We start from the raw sequence: 20,678 nt of genomic DNA, 5'->3' as shown, positions 1-20,678 counted from the left end.
TGTAGCTTTGTATTTAGTTATAGTTAACATTTGAAGAGTTTTCTTACAGGGACATAACTTGAAGTAGAAATATTTGTCCTTTCTAAAGGAGATTGTTTTCTGTTCTTTAGGAAACAACTGCAGAGTGCTTAGTATATCAAAATAACTTACAAACCACCTGAGATCTTTTTCTCTCAAGTCAAAGTCGTAAGCCACTGTTTTAAAAGGAGAGTTAGATATGTTTAGAACTTTGTGTGGATAGTACTGAGGGAGTGCCAGTGAAACTCGGAGAGTAGCATGTTGAGAAGCCGCGTCCTGCGGGCCGGCGTCTAACCTGTGTCCTGCGGCGAGTGATGCAGGTGGGCCGGGGGCCTGGCTACTCAACTGCTGTCGTCCAGGTCATGCATTGCAAACTTACTGTTTGCTGGTGAGCTGCCTCTGGTATTGAACTGTAAAGGCAAACCCTGTGCTAGATAAGTACCATTAAAGAAATCTGTGACTACCGTGGAGACCTGTGACTCTGCTAAAGCTTGTAAACACTATGTGAATACCTCGAAGAAAGAGCGGCATGTGCTATCAATAACAATTACAAAGCAAAGTCAGAGGTCATGGAAGAAGAGAAGAATGAGTAGAGAAAATGCACTGGTCAGAATCAGTCATACTTGCTTCTGGAGCAAGAGAAATGATTTCATATCATAAGAAAAGTTATCTGGCGTTCTCTTGCTCCTCGCCCACTTCCCGCGGCGGGGGAAGAGAGTGCCCCATCACTCAGCTCTAAACCACCGTGGCTGTGTTTCCGTCACATTTGCGATGCATGTAAAGACCCGGGAGAGCTTGGTGGAGCCGGGGTGTGCCTTGTTGGTAGAGGGCCTGCCTAGCATGCATGAGTGGCTCTTAAGTACCAGCAATCACAGAAGCTAACCTGACATAGGCATTCTCTGTGTACACACAACATGCCTGTTACACTTACTTGTATGATGATCCTGCCTCTTTTACCTTTGGTGAAATGTAGACTTTGTGCTTTTTTTAACCTATAGTTTTATGTTTTTTTAAAAATCATCTTTATTGAGGCATAACTTACAAACCAAAACTTCACCACTGTAAATGTACACTGCAAGCTGGGCTCGGTGGCACACGCCCGTGATCCCCATATTTGGGAGGCTGACACAGGAGGATTGCAGGTTCAAGGCCAGCCTCTGCGACTGAGACTTGTTTCAAAATAAAAGGGGCTGGGTGTGTACCTTGGCAGTAGAATGCCCCCCCTGGGTTCGATCTCCACACCACGGGTCCGTGTACATTTCAGTGGTTTGAGGCAGATTTATATTTCCACAGCATGATCCTTTAGAAGATTTCCAATACTCTAAAAAAAGTGTATTCATGCCTGTTTGCAGTCCCTTCGTACCAAGTTTTTATCACTTTTCTTGTTCCACGATGGGTGTTTCCCTTTACACGTTCTCTCACCCCTTTTTCTTTGCTTTGTCTAGTTGTTCTATCTAATTTTCATGGAGCAAGTTTTTATCCTTTATTTTGGTTTCCTTTGACCTTGAGTTACTGTTCCATCAGGTGACCTTGCTGTGCAGTCTGGAGGGCACAGATGGCAGCTCTCCGTCGCAGGAATTTAACCGCTGTGCCTAGTCACATCTTCGCCCTTTGCCCTTGTTGCTTCGCACATTGTTTGTTGGGGGTAGATGAGATGTGCGCTGTGGGCAGGCACTCTGGCCCTCGCGCACGCTGGGTACGGAGGGTGCAGGCGGCACGGGTGCTCTCCATCTTCTCCTGCACGTGGGCCCAGGAACACGCAGCCGCCCTTCTTTCCTGCAGGCAGAAGGCGGGAGGCCAGAGGGAGTCCTGTGTTTCAGACTGATGAGATGATTGAGGCAGCTGCGCCAAGTCCCATTCAGAATCTTACGTCGCAGAGAGCAAAGATGGAATTGTTCAGTGTTAATGCCAACCTTTCCTTTTGTGTAGAGGTCACCACAACAAGATACAGCGAGCTCCATTCAGACTCGAAGCTGCGATCCAAGAGAGGTTCCTCCACAGTTTAAAAGGAAATGTGAATGTATGGGGAGCCGTGAGGCCAGGTCGTGGCACACTAGAAATGAAGTTAACACATGAAAGTTTTTAAAGTGCTAACATTAAGAATCCCGCAGAAAAGGGGAATTTAAGATATTAAATTAGGTCAAAGAGCTACGAGGGGTAAGAACCTATGCCGACTACAAAAAGACAGTGAGCATTTTGGAGCCTGGTTTTGCCCTGGCTCTAGCCAGCCGTAATCTTGGACGAGCGTCTTAACAAACCTGGACCTCGGTTTCCTCATGTAGCATGAAACGGCTCACTCACCTGGATGCCATCTCGAGGACTTTTCTGTGCTCTAAAATGATGTAGTGAGGTTGTAACTCAGGACGTGAAACGATGTCCATCATCAGTAGTCATTAGGGAAATGCAAATTAAGATCATCTGTGCACCTGCCACAGTGAACACAATGAAAAATAGCGGTCACACCGAATGCCGTCCAGGGTGTGGGAAACGGGGTCCTCATCTAGTCCCGGTGTGGGCAGTGTAAGCTTGTATCACCCTCTGGAGAGGAGTTTGGAGTGTCTGTATGCTGTCCTCTGGATGTTGTGTTCCCCCAAATCTTTATTGGAAGTCCTGAGCGCCACAGTGAGGGTTTTAGGAGACGAGTGGATTATGAGGGTGAAGCTCTAAGCAGCGGGATCGGCGCCAGTATAAAAGGCCTTGAGAGCCGGGCTGCCTCCGCGAAGACGACTCCACCAGGTGCCATCACTGGCAGCGCGTCTGCGTCCACCTCGGGCTTCCCAGCCTCAGAACTGCAGGGGAACTGCTGTTGTCTACAAGCTTCCTAGTCTGCGGTGCTTTGGTATAGCGGCCCAGCTGCACTGAAACAACAGAGCCCAGCAGTTTTGAACTCTTTGACACGGATACATGTGGCAGTCGGAATGAATCTTCAGAGAATTTAAGCTGAGCGAGGAAAAGCCAGTCCCAAATGCATACTGGTTGCATGCATATAACATTCTTTTTTCTTTCTTTCTTTCTTTCTTTCTTTTTTTTTTTTTTTTTTTTTTTTGCAGGTCTGGGGATGGGACCCAGGGGTATTTGACCTCCGAGCTATACCCTCTGCCCTATTTTTTATTCTTTATTTTGAAACCGGGTCTCACTGAGTTGCAGAGGGCCTCACTAAGTAGCTGAGGCTAGCCTCGAACCTGATCCTCCTGTCTCAGCCTCCGGGATGCTGGGATGACAGGTGTGCACCGCCTGCCTGACTATAACATTCTTGAAGTGACACGAAGCCAAGGGCCTGGGTAGTGAGGAGGGAGGAGCATGGTGTAGTAGGAAACAGGACTGATGGGAGAGGTCCTTGTGCCCTTACATCTTGGCTGGTGATGTGTGACCTACACGTGTGATAAGAAGCACAGAACTAAACGCTCTCCGGCTATCCCTCTCTCCTGCCCCCGCCCGCCTCTAGCCACATGAGTAACCGTGGAGAAATCGGAAGCCATTTACGTCAGTGTCCTGGTTGTGATATTGTGCTATCATTTTCCAAGGTGTTACTGTTGAGGGCAGTGGCTCAGGGTCGCACTGGCTTCTGTTCTATCTGACAGCTACATGTGACAGTAAGCATCTCAAGTGGGAGACTTAATTTAAAAGTGAATTAAATTTTAACGCACATTTTATTTGCACTTGCACGCACTGTGTGTGAAGCCGGGATGGGTGCGTAGCACAGTCCCGGTGGCTGTCTACTTAGGGGTGGGAGTGGGGGAGGGGAGCGAGCGATCCTGAAGGGCCAGCTGGAGCCCGTGGACAGCTGCCGCTCCACCGGATCACACGGCGCCACGACAGCAGCGCGATGCTGTGGGCTTGAGTATGGATGCCTCCATGTTGGCTTGTAGTCTGGGCTCTTAGAGCCAGTTCAGTACCTTAGTTTATACAGTGGTCTCCTGCTATTTTACGTGATGGTGTTAGACTCCTCTGCCCCTAAAAACCCCGAAACCCAAGAAGAGGATATATAGAGTGTATATTCATATGTATGTAGATAGGCAATATATACAAACTACAGTGAGTTTTCCAGTAATTAGTTTCTAGCATACAAGTGTCCGTAGATGACTTCAGAGTTCTCATGCATTCAGAGAGCTAAAATAGAGAGGAAGAGTTAGCTGACCATCTCAGACCCACGTGGCCTCATACTGTTGACTGCTAAGCTGGTTTTTTCCCTCAAAGCCTCTATTTGTCAGAGATTATAAAGGTTCTTTGCTGCAGCTTTCCAACTGTCTCTTATGAGTTATGTTAACATGTTGAGAAATACTATAATTTAAAGAACTACCAGGAAAGATAAATTTGAAAATAGAATGAAAGAAGATGGCCTGCATTATGGTGCTTACAGAGCTTAAAGATGGCCTGCATATGGGGCTTACAGAGGCAGAACAAGGAGCTAACTTAGTAAATGATGTGCCTGGTATTTTACATGCATTTCTCTTTAATACACATCGATTTTTTGAGAAGCTTTTATTATTTTATGGATGAGAAGACTGGAGCTACAAGGTTTAAGCAATTGTTCATTGTTAGAAAACCAGAAAATAGCTGGGCGTGGTGGCGCACACTTGTAATCCCGTGCACGAGGATGGCACAGGTCCGAAGCCAAGCCAGCCTCAGCTGAGTGAGGCTCTTAGCAACTTAGTGAGACCCTGTTTCCAAATAAGGTATAAAGTAGGTTTGGGAGTGTAGCCCAGATGTAGAAAAGCCCCTGGGTTCCAGTCCCAGTACCACAAAAAAAGAAAAAAGAAAACCAGAAAATGGCAAAAGCCAGGATCAGTGTCTGCTTCAGCTGACTGCAGATCCCGTGTTCTCCACCGCAGGGCTGAACTGAAAATGCTGTCAGATGAAAGGAGAGTCAAGCACAATCCTGTCTGACAGGGAGAGCGGCGCCCGGGGCGCAGGGGTACAGGCCTATAGTCAGAGCCACTCAAGGTGGAGGCGGGAGGGCCACAAGTTCAAGGCCAGCCTCAGCACTTTATTGACCCCTTGGCTCAGCATTTAAAGGGGGGGGGTGTAAGGATGTGGGGTTACAAAGCTATGTCAGAATATTGTGAAATACTGTGATTTAAAGAACTACCAGGGTTCAGTCCTCACTACTGCGGGAGGGGGTGATGAGGGCAGATAAAATGATTACGCCATGTTGCCTTATTAAAAGGATTACTGTACTTTTTATATTTAATGTATACAAAACAGTCATCAGTGCAGTGCGTGGTGACTTCTGTGGCTTAAGAAGAGGACGCTCAGGGATCTCCACGGCTCTTAAGCACATCGCCAGCGATGCTGAAGGGCCCTGTTTCCTTCAGCCCTCCCTCCCACCCTTAAGTTTAAAAGGTTTTCATTTGGTTTTTTTTTTTTTGCTTTTTCTAGTAATTCTAAGTCTGTCATCATTTCAGTTAAATTTTTGTACACGATTAGTTAAAATAAAAGCTCTTTTTTTTCTTGTTTCCCACATGGAAGCCAGTGTAGGACTATTTGTGTTTAAGTTTTTGCCTTGTATTTGAACAGAATTGACATGTTTATAATTCTCTTGGATAAATACTTAGGAATAGAATTGCTGCGTCATATGGTTGTGGGTCTGTAACTGGACTGTCTTCTGTTTTGTGTATCTGCTTATCTTGACACTAACACTGTACTATATTGATTATTGTAATTTTATATTAACCTAAATTTTTTAAATTGATTAGGCTGTTTTGTGTTCTTTACATTTTAAATGAATTTTAGAAATGGAATGAAAACATCTTCAAAAAAGTCTTCTGAGACTTTGATTGTGGTTCCATTGAAGCTATAAATTTTGAGATGGTTAACATTGTAACATTATGGAATCTTCCGAACCATGAACATGGTATATCCCTCCATTTATTTAGGTATTTTTTAATGTGTCTTCGTAATGGTTCAGTTTGCAGGTCTTGCAGGATTTTTGTCAGAGTCATCACTAAATACTTCACATTTTGAATACCGTTTTAGTGCCATATGTTTTGAAATTTTGATTTCCAATTGCTTTTGGCTGCTCTGCAGAAATACTGTTGATTTTGTATACGTACATAATTTTCATTCACATTCCACTAAAAATCACAGTCATGCCTATTGCAAATTTGACTGGGTACTGTTATTGCCTGGTTGTCTTTCTGACTTCATAGTGTGGCACATCATTGTGGAGGCATAGACTCACTGGTAAAAGATAGTACAAAATAGAATAAAAGCAAGCTTATTTGAGTACTTGCCATTTGATAAAGGTGACATTTCAACAAATGCTGGGATGGAATTGAGTTGTAATTTGAACCAAAATCTTCTCAACAATACAGACATGTAAAGTTGGAGATATCTTTTTATGGAGATGACTGGGTTAATGGTAAGCATTTGGAAGCCATTGATTATATAAGTGATATTTAGTACATCAAGAGGAAGAGGATATTAGAGATATTCTCTAGAGAGAAGTCCATGAACTGAATCCCAGGTACTTCCAAGGTCAGAAATTTAGTAGAAGTAGCAAAAGAGAAAATACAGCCTGTGAGTTGAAGAGAAATTTGGTGTGGGAAGTCAAGTGGAGAACATTTCCAAGAAGAAACAGATCACATAAGGCTATCTATTTGCCTTTACCAACAGTTAGATGACTGAGATGAAAACTAAGAATTGACCATTCAGTTAACAGCATAGAAGCCACTGATGACATTGACAGAATTGTTTTCAGGGAGAGATAAAAAGCCTCATTTAAAGAGAAAATGGCAAGGAAAAAGCTGGATGTCAATCTTTGGAGATGACAAGTAAACAGGCAGCTTCCAATGCGTTTGCTGTAAGAAGCCAGAAATGTAGCTGATGGCTGGAGAGGGCTGTGGGTGCTGATGGCTGGAGAGGGCTGTGGGTGCTGATGGCTGGAGAGGGCTGTGTGGTCAGGCGGACTTTGTTGTAAGGTGAAGGGAATGACAGAACGCGGATGGGGCTAATCGGTAAAGAGGAAAGGGATGAGACGAAAAGGGGGCAGTCAGCAGGACCCTGTCTTGCGAGTCCCAGGAGAGTGTGCAGTCTGGCCTTTGTTTTCGAGAGAGAAGGGCCTGGGCGCAGCTGCAGTTGGCAGGTAGAGGGGGCAGGAGGTTAAGTTCAGTCTTCACTGCTACCATTTTCTCAGTGGGAAGAGAACAGGGGCTTCAGTTAGTGGTGAGGGTGGGGAGGGGGCTGAGAAGTGGCGGGGGAGAGTGTGAGGCGGCCGCGCAGGCTCTTGAGGTGAACTCCTGACTGCAGCCGAGGGAGCGTCTGGCTTCTGTTTTTCTCCATCCCACCTCCTGTGTGAGTGCCGGTCCAGAGTAGGCAGTGCTGGCTTATGCAAGGTTAGGTTTCTCTAGGCTACTGTGAGGAAGTTAAGCCTCTGGATGGAGGCCGGCTCTAGAGGGCATAAGGACTGGGGTTTGGTGCGGGAAGGGAAAGGGTGGCAGGTTTCCACACTGAAGAGTAGGTGGCCCGATGTGGGGGTGCACGCTTGAAATCCCAGTACTTTGGAGGCTGAGCAGGAGGATCACAGGTTTGAGGCCAGCCTCAGCAAGAAGTGAGGCCCTCCACAACCCTATTTCAAATAAAAGAATAAAAATAAAGAATAAAAAATAGGGCTTAGGGTGTAGCTCGAAAGTAGAATGTTCCTTGGTTCACTCCCCATACTACAAAAAAAAAAAAAAAAAAGTGATGGCCCACTTAAGGCTCCTCAGCTTGAGTTTTCTACAAAAGCCCAGACCGTAGGCGAGGAGGTCAAGGACGTGGAAGAGCAGGGTACTGGAGGAACGATCTTCGTGGTGCTGAATTCGTGCTCAGAACCTAAAGTCCTTTCCGTTCCTTTCAGTGTCTGTCTTGTGACTAGGCTGGCAAGGTGTGGATTCCTCCTTTGTAGGAGCTCTGTGTGTTTACTAGTTCCTGTTCTTAGCCCCTTGTCTGCCATGAGATCCCCTTGGTTCTTCATTCCTTCTGTGGCATTTCTAACTTGAGCCGCTACGCTTCTCACTCCTTAGAATTCTTTTTTTTTTTTTTTTTTTTTTTTTTTTTGTGGTACTAGGGGTGGAACCCAGGGGCTTTCTACCTCCGGGCTGTACTCCCAGACCTATTTTATATTTTATTTGGAAACAAGGTCTCACTAAGTTGCTGAGAGCCTCACTCAGTAGCTGAGGCTGGCTTCTCACCTGTGCGATCCTCCTGTCTCCGCCTCCCGAGCGCGGGGATGACAAGCGTGCCCACCGCGCCCGGCTCTAAGAGTTCTTTTTATTAAGTTCTCACAGCATCATTTATTCTGATCAGCTTGGTTCCTGATGGTTGCATGGTTTGCTGGCCATGTCACTCGCGCATCAGCGTACAGGCTTCCCTCCGTACCTGCACTCAGGTATTGTATTTTTATGTGTGATTCTAAGTGAGTACATCTGTTGTGTTACTTAATTGTTAAATATCTTTTCACCTTAGGTACCAAAAAATAAAGATGGAAAAGAACGAAGTGAAAATGTATCACCGTCCGAGGATGAAACATTCTCTTGGCCTGGTCCCAAAACAGTTCTGTTGAAAAGAACATCTCAAGGCTTTGGTTTCACATTAAGGCATTTTATTGTTTATCCCCCGGAGTCTGCAATTCAATTTTCATATAAGGTAAGAAAAATGAAGTAAATTGAGAAAGCACAGGGCAGTTCCTGTTTTCTTCGGGTACTTCCTCCCCTCCTGCCTTTATTCTATCTTAAAAGAATTAAATGTTATATTAGAATTTTTATTACCTTCTTTTACTCTCTCAGACATTTGTCTACCTTCTACAATAAAAACTAAAATAGGGCTAAGGGCATAGCTCAGAGGTAGTCTCCAGTGTCCCCCCCCATTTGAGTGCCACCTCTGTCTTGTGTTAGTTCTGTGACCTTGAATAGGCTACACAACACAGTAATTGCAATAATAACAACCACAGGTGGTGCGATGATTAAATGCTAGGGTACGTATGAAATGCTTTGAGTAGGAAGGGACATGCAGCTCTTGTCCAGTAAATTTGAGCTATTAATGCTATTATTTAGTACAGAGACTCTTGCAAATAGGTTTCCATCTTTTAAACATTTTATGAAAACTATATGTGGAAATCTTTCCCATTTTTATTCTTATTTATTTGTATATTTACAAATAACACAGGGGCATTCTACCTTGGAGCTATGCCCCCAGCCCTATATTTTAGTCTTTAGTCTCACAGAGTTGCAGAGGGCCCACTAAGTAGCTAGGACTGTCTGTAAACCGCAATCCTCCTGTCTCAGCCTCCCAAGCACTGGAATTACAAGCGTGTACCACCACGCCCAGCTTAATTTTCCCTAAAATTTTGAAATTTTATGTGAAGGAAGTGTGTGTGTGTGTGTGTGTGTGTGTGTGTGTGTGTGTTGCACACACTCTGTGAACTGAACCAGGCCCTGTACATGCGAGGCAGGTGCACCATCACTGAGCTGTGTAGCCAGCCCCATCAGGATAGATTTTTTTCTGAAAAATAAATAAATAAATATATGATAGTTTTACCAAAAAAAAAAAAAGAAAGAAAGAAAGAAAGAAAGAAAGAAAGAAAGAAAGAAAGAAAGAAATATTCTCTGGTAAGAAAGAAAGCAAAAAGAAATATTGAAATGTTATCTTTAAGTCATCAAAAGCTTGGTATCAAACAAATGAAACTGTTATGTGAGATTATCATTGTTAATATTGGATAAATTGCTATAAAACTAGATGTCAACCACTAAGCCAGGGATGGGGAGGGAACGGGGTGGGGATCGGGTAGGGGCTAACTGGGCGATGTGTGCATGTATGTCTACAAAAGTATTTTCTTTATACCATTATGATGTATGAATACAGTGCACCAATAAAAAAAACTTAAAATGGTACAGCTTTTAGAAAATGTGCAGTTAATACAAAACTGTCTTTATTATGACGCTTAGCTGGCAGCCTTACTCAGAACAGCCTCAGAACAGAGCTTAGAACCAGAAGAAGGAAACAGCATAGGGTAGCCAAAATAAAGGTCAGAAGTTATGTACTGAATTGCCAGGCTTAGCCAAATGCCTGTTTTTCTCTGTACACCTCATGGGAGCTTCCATATGGTAGAGGCTGGGTGAGCGTTTGAATAAGCGTTGAGTAAATTTTTTGAATAACCTTTTAACAAGATTTTTTGGTCCCCCCCTCCCCCCCGGGACTGGGAATCGAACCCAGGGGCATTCTACCTGTGAGCTACACCCAGCCCTATTTTTATTCTTTTTTATATTTTGCAGAGGGCCTCACTAAGTAGCTGAGGCTGTCCGCGAACCCGGGTTCTCTGGTCTCAGCCTCCCAGATGCTGGGATTACAAGCGTGCGCCACCACGCCCAGCTTTTTAGTGAGATTTTAAAGGTTACTTTTCTGATTTCTCAGATAAGTGTGGATAACATGACTGCAAGCCGGCCTGGTAGCAAAGAAAGAGACCAAACAGATAAGCCACCAAATTGAGCATGGGAACCTGGAACCCGTCCACTTATATTAACAGTGCGGGGTCCTGTACTGGCCCTTGAAGGCTTGTTTAAATACGGAGTGGCACAGGAAGTGAAGACCAGCCTTCCCACACCTATCCAAATGCTTGCTTGGCAACTGCACCAGGATATTCCCACTGGATACAGCACACACGGCAGAAACTGAATCCCGATGCCCTCCTCTGGTCCCACCTGCAGCCTCCTCCTCTCTGCCTGTGAAAGCCCCACCCTCCGGCAGAAGGCACCGCTAGTTAGAGGATTGCTGTACACGAGGGAGGTCAGGCTGGGTGAGATGCTGTCTGGTTGTGACTGGGCAGGAGTTTATACACGTGTACTCATGAATGGCTGTTATTTTCTTATTTTGTAGGATGAAGAAAATGGAAACAGAGGAGGTATGCTGTTACAGTTTTTTCTCTGAATGTTTTTCTTCCTGTGTTTTTCTGTTCTTTAGCTGTTCTTTAATTGATAGAATAAATTTTTGCACTTCAAATATATTAAGTTTTAGGTGTGAGAGTGACAGAAATTAACTTTTTTACTATGGACTTCAAGGTTTTCTGAATTTTATTGTCTCATTATTGTGCCTTGTACATGTAATTTGTTATTTGTATCATGACTCTAGGAAAGGTATCTGAGGGTTTTAATTTCAATTAATAACCTTCCTAAGTTTTGTGGCTCTTTAAGTCAGATATCAGAAAGGAGGATTTGAGTTCTTTCTTTAATCTTACTGACCATTTAAACATTATTTAGGGAGCTTAAAGGAGAATTAGGCTGTGAATAGGATTTCTTAATAACTGACTTATTCTTCTTTCATTTTAAATTTTAAGTAACTTTAACAAGTTAAAGTTTATACGCAGCAAAATTCACCCATTCAGAACTTTTGTTTCTAGAAAAGTTTATACTTAAGTTACAAAAATAGTACAGAAAACTTTCAGATTCCATCGTTCCGCTTCCTTTGTCTTAATAACCACAATACAATGAACAAAAATCAACATTGGTATGGAGTTATTGTTTTACCTAGAGACTTAGACTTTACCAGTTTTTCTGCCGGTGTCCTTATTTTACTCCAGAATCCCTCGTTGTATCCATCATGACCCTTAGTCTGTGGTGGTTCCTCAGTCTTTTTTAAGTATTAATGTGAAAAGTTTGTGACCTGGGTAAGTTGAGAAGTACTGGTCAGCTTTTGCTTTGGAGGGTGTCCTTCAGTGTGGCTCTGTGTGATGTTTTCTACCATTATTTCAGATTCTTCCACCATTTCATAAATTTACCTTGTACTCTGTACTGTTCTGGCCCTAGACAATCACTCATCTATTTTCTGACACTACAGATTAGGTTTGCTTCTTCCAAAATTTCTTATAAAGGGAAAAATACAATACAATCTCCGTGTCTTTTGCCTGGCGTAATATTTTTGAAGGTTGCCATATTGTCTGTGCAGGCACTAACAGTGATTTCTTTTTATTTTTTCTTTGTTGCCGAGTACTTTTCCTTTGTATGAGTTGGCCGCAATGTCTGTCCATTGGCCTGTTGAGGGACCTTGGTGATATCCACATCTTGCCACTCTGAAATGAGGTCTCGAACGGGTAGATGAAGGGTTAAATGAGGGGAGAGTGCGTTCTCCCAGTGCTCACGGTACTGTGAGGTGCCGGGCACAGGACCCTTCAGAGCTGCCCTGGCCATTCCGGCACCATCTGCCGTGCACCAGGGGTTAGGACGAATTCCAAATGCTACTTGGCCTGGGTTAGGAAGAGGCTTTAGAGAGGAAAAGGAAAACTTAGAATAAAAGAAGAGGCAGGGTTTCCCCTTCCTCCCAACACCCAGGCTGCTTTGCTGACGCCCAAGCAACCACTGGGCACCCAGCACCTAGCGTGTCCTGCCTGCCGTGGGGCCAGTGAGCACCTCGCAAATGTAGCACACAGTCATGAAGCTGCGCGCGGGTCGTTAAGTGATTGGATTTGGTTATATGCTTCGACAGGGGAGGATGAACGCTTGCGAGGGAAAACTAGAGGATCTTGGTCGAGCAGGAGGAGATTTGGAGAGGAATGGTAAAGTGGGGCAAAGGATATGATCTGCTGGGGAGGATTACAACTTGCCTGTTGTACGAATTCATTTATGCCTAATCTCACTCAGCAGAGGGTGTATGCCACATGCAGAAATACATGCAATGAATAAGGTTAAAAATAGAGTTTAGGCTTAAAAATAAATTAAATTGACATTTGGGAGATTATTACCCAAATCCATGCAGTAGCTCCTACACTTTTATTTGTGTGTTTGTGTGGGGGGTCCTGGGGATGGAACCCAGGGGCATTTGACCTCCGAGCTACATCCCCAGCCCGAATTTTTATTCTTTATTTTGAAATAGGATCTCACTAAGTTACAGAGGGCCTCACTAAGTAGCCGAGGCTGTCCACAAACCATGATCCTCCTGTCTCAGCCTCCCGAATGCTGAGATTACAAGCGTGCGCCACCATGCCTGGCCTCCACTTTTTTTTAAAGATGAGCTTTGAATTTGCTTTTGAGCTTTCCAGTGGCCACAGGAAAGGTGAGACTGTGATTAGTTAAGGCTATACGTTACCCATGAGAAGACAACATTCTCTTTGCACTGAGATCAGAGGCAGTTTTCTCCTATGGGCCCTCATAATGGAAGACAGTATTGTTTAAAACAAACTCTGGGGCCAAAACAGCAAGAAAGCATACAAGGGAACTTAATGGAATGATGGAAGAAAGTTATTTTTTTATTTCATATCCTTTTTTTTTTTTGGTGGTACTGGGGTTCCTGGAAACCCTTCTACCTCCGGGCTACACTCCCAGACCTATTTTATATTTTTATTTGGAAATAGGGTCTCCTAAACCAACAAGGCTGGCTTCAAACCTGCGTGATCCTTCTATCTCTCCCTCCCAAGTGGGGGATTACAAGCGTGCGCCACCACGCCCGGCTGTTGGGAGCCATTAAGGCCTTTCCCTAGATTGGTGTCTCTGACTCGGCTGATGAGGATCAGGTGGTGATGGCACGAGGGTACTGATTGACCTATCTGTAATGATATATTTTGTATTGGTCTTTATTGTATTCTGGTGGTGGTAGCACGAGAATGTTGATTGACCTGTAGCTGTGTATAAATACCTCTGGAAAAACAAAGCCAGGAAGTCGGCGCAATAAAGACGAGATTGACCCAGAAGTTGCGCTGACCAGGAGTGTCCGCGCGATAGAGAATACTGACCCAGGCATAGTCGTCGACCCGTAGGAAATATTGACCCACGAACAGGGGTCGACCGGTAGAGATAGTAGGCTGGCGGCTCCCCCACGTTAGGGTTAAAAACTCTTCATCCTCATGCCTCGCTTCAGAACCCCTACTCTTGCCGGCTGGCTCCGGCACCCGGCTCTTTATTTCATATCTTGATTGGCATATGGTTTCATAGGCTCTACATTTACTAAACTCACCAAGCACTAAGTGTGGTGGCACACGCTTGTAATCCCAGCATTTGGGAGGCTGAGACTGTAGGATTGCTGTTTGTGGGCAGCGTCAGCTACTTAGGCCCTTCGCAACTCAGCGAGACCCTGTTTAAAAAATAAATAAAAAGACTAAAAAATAGGGCTAGGAGTGTAGCTCAGAGGTAGAATGCCCCTGGGTTCCATCACCAGTACCACATACACACACACACACACACACCAAAACTCACCAAGCTGTACTGTAGGTGCTATCTTCAATACCAGTCCTTCATGTGGCGACTTTTATAGTGATTCTTTAAGCAGACTTCAGAACCTCAAGGCCCAGTTCACTTTAAAGCACTTCTCACCTCGGTATAATATTGCTCCCCAGAGGAAATACTGAAATGCCTGTTTGTGGGTAGAACTTTCTGCAGAGTTAGGAATGTAGAAAGTCCAGAAGATCTGTATTTTTTTCCTTAGAAAAATAGTATGAAAAGGTTAAAGGGAACACATAAAAAGATTAGTTTATAATATAATTGAAAAGAGGACAGGTTGATTTGGAAGGTGGCGGGAGGGGAAGGTGGGGTAATTAGCTGTGCAGGAACTTAATCTGCGCCTGACATCCTCATAATGTCTACGCGATCTCAAATCGGCTGTGCCTGACTCACGAAGTCTGATCTTCTGACTCTGCTCCCTTGTTTCTGTTGACTTATTTTTAATCTCTTTTGTCCTTTCTTTAATTTTCTTTTAAAAATAATTTTGTCTTTTAAAAACTGGTTTGAATGACATAGGGCCAAGAATTGGTAGGTAAATCTAGAGTGCATTTGGTATATTATGAGATTAACTCAGTGAACCCTTCACTGAGAAAGTTAAAATCAAAGTAGTGTGTTTTGTATTTATGAACATTCAGAGCCAGAATTCTCAGAAAGGAGGAAGATCCGGCCCTCAACCCCTCCCAGGAGCGACCATGGCTCAGTGGTCCCACAGAGCTTCAAGAGTTCAAGGTGTCCCGCGTTCTCCCTACCTGATGCACCTTTGCGCCCAGGCCGAAGTTCGCTTTTGTCGTCCCAGTTGGGGCCGCAGCCTAGTCCACAAAGGCCTTTTTAGTTTAAGCATAAGAATCGTAATATCATTTCAACTAAACTAACCAACCATTGGACCAAATTCTATGTGAAACAAAATTCTTCAGACTTCTAAACAGTCATTTACAGATCCGGCTCTAGAATGCAGTCTATACATAATCTAATCATTTAATTCAGTGAGATAGTGTTGTTTTTATAATCTTACTTCTTTTTAAAACGTACTCTCAAGTCTGTTGAGATTCTGATATCATTTTATTTAGAGTTTAATATAATAGAATTCCAGCCTCCAGTATAATGCTACTAATGTCCATTAAAGTATTGAAAGCCTGTTTTTGCAGAATAATATAACACTAAGATGCGTGTTGCAGGATGGTTTTGTGGGCCGTCTGGGGCGTAAGGCCGGGTGGTTGGATGCTGCAGCGCTAGCTCACACAGCGGGGCAGCTCTGCGCGTCTCTTTTCTGACGTCCTGGGGAAGGAGCATTAGCCGAGCCCCTCAGGGTGCGTTTTGAACGTGTTGACTTTAAACCATTGGAGTGTCTCTGCTGGCTGCCTGCTAATGAGTTGCATATTCTCATTTCCTTGTGCAGCGGAACAGGTGCCTGAGTATGCGGGGTGTTTAGGCAGGAGGGAGGTCTCTGGAGACAATGTAAGAGGTGGAGGCCCCGACCGTGCTCCTTGACCCAGAGCCCTGTGCTGAGGAGCGACGGGCCCAGCCCGCACCTCTCGCCAGAGCCTGGGGCACGGGTAGTCACCCGTCCCTCTGTGGAGTGTTTCGGCAACTGGCTGGACTGACCGTAGGCAGATGGTGCTGGGGCTCCTCCCCAAGTCCTGTGGTGACATCTCAGAATTCCTCACTCGCACGATTCATTCTCAGAACTGTCTCCATGAGAGGTAAACGGTGGTAAAAGAGCCCTAGTTCCATGCTCAGATAGTTTTAGCCCACGCAGTAGTAGTATTTCATAAACTTGTAATTTTCGTCTTTGTCTTTATTGGTCTGAGCCTGTTCAGCATCAACAGCTGGATGTGGTGGTACACATCTGTCAGCTTAGTACTTGGGAGGCTGAGACAGGAGGATCGGAGTTTTGAGGCTCATCTCAGAAACTTGGTGAAACCGTCAGCAACTTAGACCCTGCTTCAAAATAAAACGGGGCTGGGGATGTGGCTCAGAGGTGGGAGCCCTGGGTTCAATCTCCAGTCAAAAAAAAAAAAAAGAGAGAGAGAGAGAGAGAGAGAGAGAGAGAGAGAGAGAGAGAGAGGGAGAGAGAGAGAGGGAGAGAGGACATGGCATCATATCAGAAATTGCTTTTCACTTTGACAGTTTTATTTTTGATACCCATGCATCTTCTCACTGATGACACATTCTTTTTTGGTATTCTTAAATGTCCTCATTTCATACCTTTTCTTTGGCTGCACATACTTTTGCTGTCCGAAACACTCTCATGACTGAAAGAAATCAAGCACAAATGAGTATGTACTGTCCAGTTTCATTTATGTGAAGTTCTGAGAAACACGAATTTAAACCAATGAGTGGTCAGAACTGGCCGGACGGGAGCGCCCCACGTCGCCCAGGCTTGGTAAGCCACGCACTCAAAATACGTGTTTATCTCTGTAAGTTCTGTCTTAATGAAATGGTCTAAAACAGAAGACTGTCCAGTGTGCTCCGCCTGCCGTTGATGGGCATTTAAACTTCCCAGTGGCAGCTACTTCAAACGGCGCAGCCGAGAGCCTCCGCGTGGAACGCGTGTCTGCGTGCCCTCTGGTGCCCGCGTTCCCTCTGGTGCCCGCGTTCCCTCCGGTGCCAGGCAGGCGGGGCGCGCCGAGTCCTCGCACGCGGGCACGGGGAGGCCGCCTGGTCCCGGTGCGCATGCTCGGCAGCGCCTCGAGCTCCAGTTCTTCAGCTGCACTGACACATGGAGTTTCCTGGGTTTTAATACTTTCGTTATTCTAGTGGACACGCAGTAGTGTGGATCGTGGTTTTAATGTAGAATGTAGGTATTGTAGAGGACAGATGAGGTTGGTTGCCTTTGTTTTCTAAGCTGTGGGTTCTGTTTATTGTAAATTCATTGGTGCTACTTAAATATTCTGAATAAAGACGTTTTTAGTTATATATGAATAGCAGATATCCAATCTGTGACTTGCCTATTTTGTAGTAACAATTTTCATAAAGAGAAATGTTTACTTAAGGTAGTATGATGATTGATTTTTTTGTTTTTATGGCTAATACCGTGTGAGTGCTATTTAAGACTTTTTTTTTTCTATTCATAGAAGTCTGCCAACTGTTACTACATTCCAGTGGTCATTTTCTTGGCCCCAAGACAGCACTGTCTTAATTACTATAGCTTTATAGTAAGTGTTCCTATTGGGTAGAATTACTCTCTTAGGTATTTTTCAAGATTATCTGGATTGTGTTTGTTCATTTAAGTTTTAGAATTAGATTTTCAGTTTCTGTACCTAACAACAGAAAAATTCTGCTGGAAGTTTTATATTGTTTACAATATTTGAAAATACTTGACATACTGAACCTTGCAGTTAACGAATGTGACCCCTCCCTCCCATGAATTGGTCTGCATCCTACGGGCAATCCTTTGGCTCTTCTCCTAATCCCTTAAGATGGTGATTATGTTAATTTAGTTTTCAAATGTCTATTTGCATTTGATGTGAGATATCTAATCTGACGTTTTAGCCTCCCAAGTACTGAGATTATAGATACGTGCTACCATACGGGGCCTTGGCTGCTTTAAAAAAAAATTATTTTCAACATTTAGTGGCTCCCAATGGTGGATGTCTTTTATCACCGTTCCTGGCTTCTGTGCTCCTCTCTGGGTCTCTGGTGCTGCTGCAGTCACACGTTGGCAGGGCCTACAGTCACCCCGAAGCACCCCAGGCTGCAGGCTGTGCCGAAGGTGGCTCGGCAGTTTGACGCGGCTCTTTGGGCACGACCGCAGCTCTCCCCCCGGGTCTCCCATGGGCAGCTGGACGTCCTCCTGGGACAGGCTGGCTTCCCTGAGAAGCTGCACGAGCCCAGGCCCAGCCTTGACTTTGACTCCCACTCCTACTCCATCCTGCGGGCGGCGCCGGCCGGCTCGTGCGCAGCATGCTGACCAGGGCTGGTCAACAGGAGCATGGCTCGTCACGGCCGCCTTGGAGGCCCACTTTTGCCCAAACATTTATTTTTTCTTTTTAGAGGTGTATAACAGTGCCTCTTAGTTTTTACTTAATTTCTCTTATTCATAAAACCAAAGCCATTCATTTCACTTATTTGTGAAGCAAGAGAGACTAAAAGAACAAAAAGGGACTCGATGAGGAAGGAGGCTGCGGGCACGGTGGCGCATGCGTACAATCCCAGCATTCCGGAGATGAGACACGATCACGGTTCTCAGCCAGCCTCAGCTACTTAGTGAGGCCCTGTTTCAAATAAAGAATTAAAAAAAAAAAAAAAACAGGGCAGGGGGTGTAGCTCAGAGATCAGATGTCCCTGGATTCCATCCCCAGACCCACCAAAAAAAAAAAAAAAAAAAAAAGGAAAGAGGCCAACCGAGAAGTGGCCCGGCTGGAGAGAAGACAGGAGGGTGAGGAGAGGTGAGGTACAGGGAATGGGATCCCGGTGAACCTCATGCCACGTACACTTACATATATCACTAAAAGTTATTGCAAAGGTTAAAACACATGCGGGCTTATTATGAGATTTCTGTTGGTTTAGGCTTTTCTGTCTTTTCTTTTTTTCTTTTTTTCTTTTTTTGTGTGTCTGGGGATGGAACCCAGGGGCATTCTACCTCCAAGCTACACCCCCAGCCCTATTTTTTTATTTTTTATTTTGAAACCCAGTACTTGGGAGTCTGAGACAGGAGGATTGCAGGTTGAAGCCAGGTCTGAGGCCAGCCTCAGCAACTCAGTGAGACCCTATTTCAAAATAAAATAATAGGTTTGGAGGTGTAGCTTAGAGGTAGAACACCCCAGATGCAATCCCCAGTAATACACACACGCACACACACACACCCTTTTTAAGGGTCCTGAAAGTGTTACAAAATATGAAGTCTAGGATTTCAGAGAACTAATTGGTGGTTCTTAACAGATAGCGCCTCAGTGGTTAAAAAGTCAAGAGCGTGGTTAGAGCACTCCCAGTCCAGAACATTGGTCTGTCCATGGGGATCCCCCTCCCTCCAGACGTGGCCCCCAGGCAGCCCTGCGGCAGGCGACCTCCGCTGTCTCTTCCTGGCTGCGTAGCTGTCGTGTGACTCTGAGCGTGCACACCCATGGCCAGCCCCGTTCGGGTTCCCTCTGCTCTCCAGCCCGTCTGCGTCAGCACGTGACTCATGAGCCCAGTCACCAAAGTTAATTGTCACAGTTCCAGTCCCTTCCTTCAAACAGGAAACTATTCATCTGTGCCACACAAGTGAGATGCAAAGGAGATATTTGCACATAAGTGCTGAACGCATCCAACCCAGAAGTAGAGCTCGTTGGCTCCTTCACGCATCTGTGGCAGCACCCGAGTCCAGTCCACCCGGGGTGGCCTGCCGGCTGGGGTGCTGGGCTGAGCCCGCCCCGGGACGCCTGCCTGGCCCCCCTCGCCCTGCACCCGCTCTCGACTGTAACAACAGGCCTCAGGCTACTTATTTTGCTTAACATTTTTCTCTCTCCGTTGGAACGAATGTAAAGCAGAGATGTTGTCTTCTTTACATTTTTCTCACAACCAGATTAATTTCTAGCACATATAATATATATTGAATGGGAAAAATACACAAAGATGCACGCTAGGACACAAGCGCTGGCCAGAAAAAGAGCTTCTCGTGTGGTGGAAGATTAGGCCAGAAACAAGAGTCGAGGCAGCCTGTGCTTGGAATTCTCCACACGGACAGACTGGCGGTGCAATGCTCTGAAAGGTCGAGGGGAAAGGAAGTTGAGGTTCCTGGTGAATTTTGTTGAAATGCTGACCCACCAGTAGTCCTAGAAAGAAAGGAAGAGTTCTGGGGGGAGGCTGATGGTGTCACAGAATAAAGAGCACCCAGGAGTCGAGGGCCTTGGCAGAGCTGAGGGGCACGGTCACTTGGTTAAGGGACTGCAAGGCAGTCAAGTCAGATGGGAGGGTGGTTGCTTGTGGGTCGAGCACTATGACAAACTTCACTAGCATGACGGAACTAACGGTTCTGAATCTAGACACGGTAACGTTATGTGTGAAATTACTCAAACCGAGAGAAAAATAACATAACTGCATAAACTTCAGACTCCGCAGAAGGCGACTGTTGTGTTCACTGTAGAATCAGTGCCTGGCACCGCGTTAGGGTTCAGTAAATATTTGTCCAGTGAGGAGCTCATGGCTGTCTTCCTGCCTGCGTGTGCCAGGAGATTCTGGTCCGTGCCTGACACCTTGTGGCCGGGCCCTGAACTGCTACCTAGGAGCCTCTTCCTCCCGTCCGAGGGACGAGTCTGGACGAGCTGCAGAACACGGTAGCTTGTTCCTGGAGAAGTCTCTGAAGTGCTTTTGGCAGTTCTACCTTGGGCACGTCCAGGGTGATCACCTGAATTAGTCAGCAGATAGTTGAGGGTCTACCGTGGCCCTCCATGGCCCTCCCTTGCGCTGGCCACTGCTTTGCATGCCACAGACTTCATGGAGCACGGATTCTGTTGCTGATAGGGTTTGAATCCATAGGCAGAGCAGCGTGGCTGGGAACGT

At 45.3% G+C, this 20,678-nt stretch overlaps 1 protein-coding gene across 1 annotated transcript in view; it reads left to right on the top strand.

The window, feature by feature from the left end:
* Positions 1-20,678, top strand: part of ARHGAP21 (Rho GTPase activating protein 21) — a gene marked incomplete at both ends in the record, with an annotated part of 142,686 nt that overhangs the window by 43,808 nt on the left and 78,200 nt on the right. The window contains 2 exons of the mRNA XM_080717184.1: positions 8,464-8,643; positions 10,870-10,894. Coding sequence (XP_080573310.1) covers positions 8,464-8,643; positions 10,870-10,894 — 205 coding nt within the window. The remainder of the gene's footprint in view (positions 1-8,463; positions 8,644-10,869; positions 10,895-20,678) is intronic.

The sequence above is a fragment of the Muscardinus avellanarius genome (assembly GCF_963383645.1).
Source record: "Muscardinus avellanarius genome assembly, chromosome: 20".
Taxonomy (NCBI): Eukaryota; Metazoa; Chordata; class Mammalia; order Rodentia; family Gliridae; genus Muscardinus; species Muscardinus avellanarius.
The sequence above is the reverse complement of the archived record's forward strand: the minus strand, read 5'-3'. Positions and strand labels throughout refer to the sequence as shown.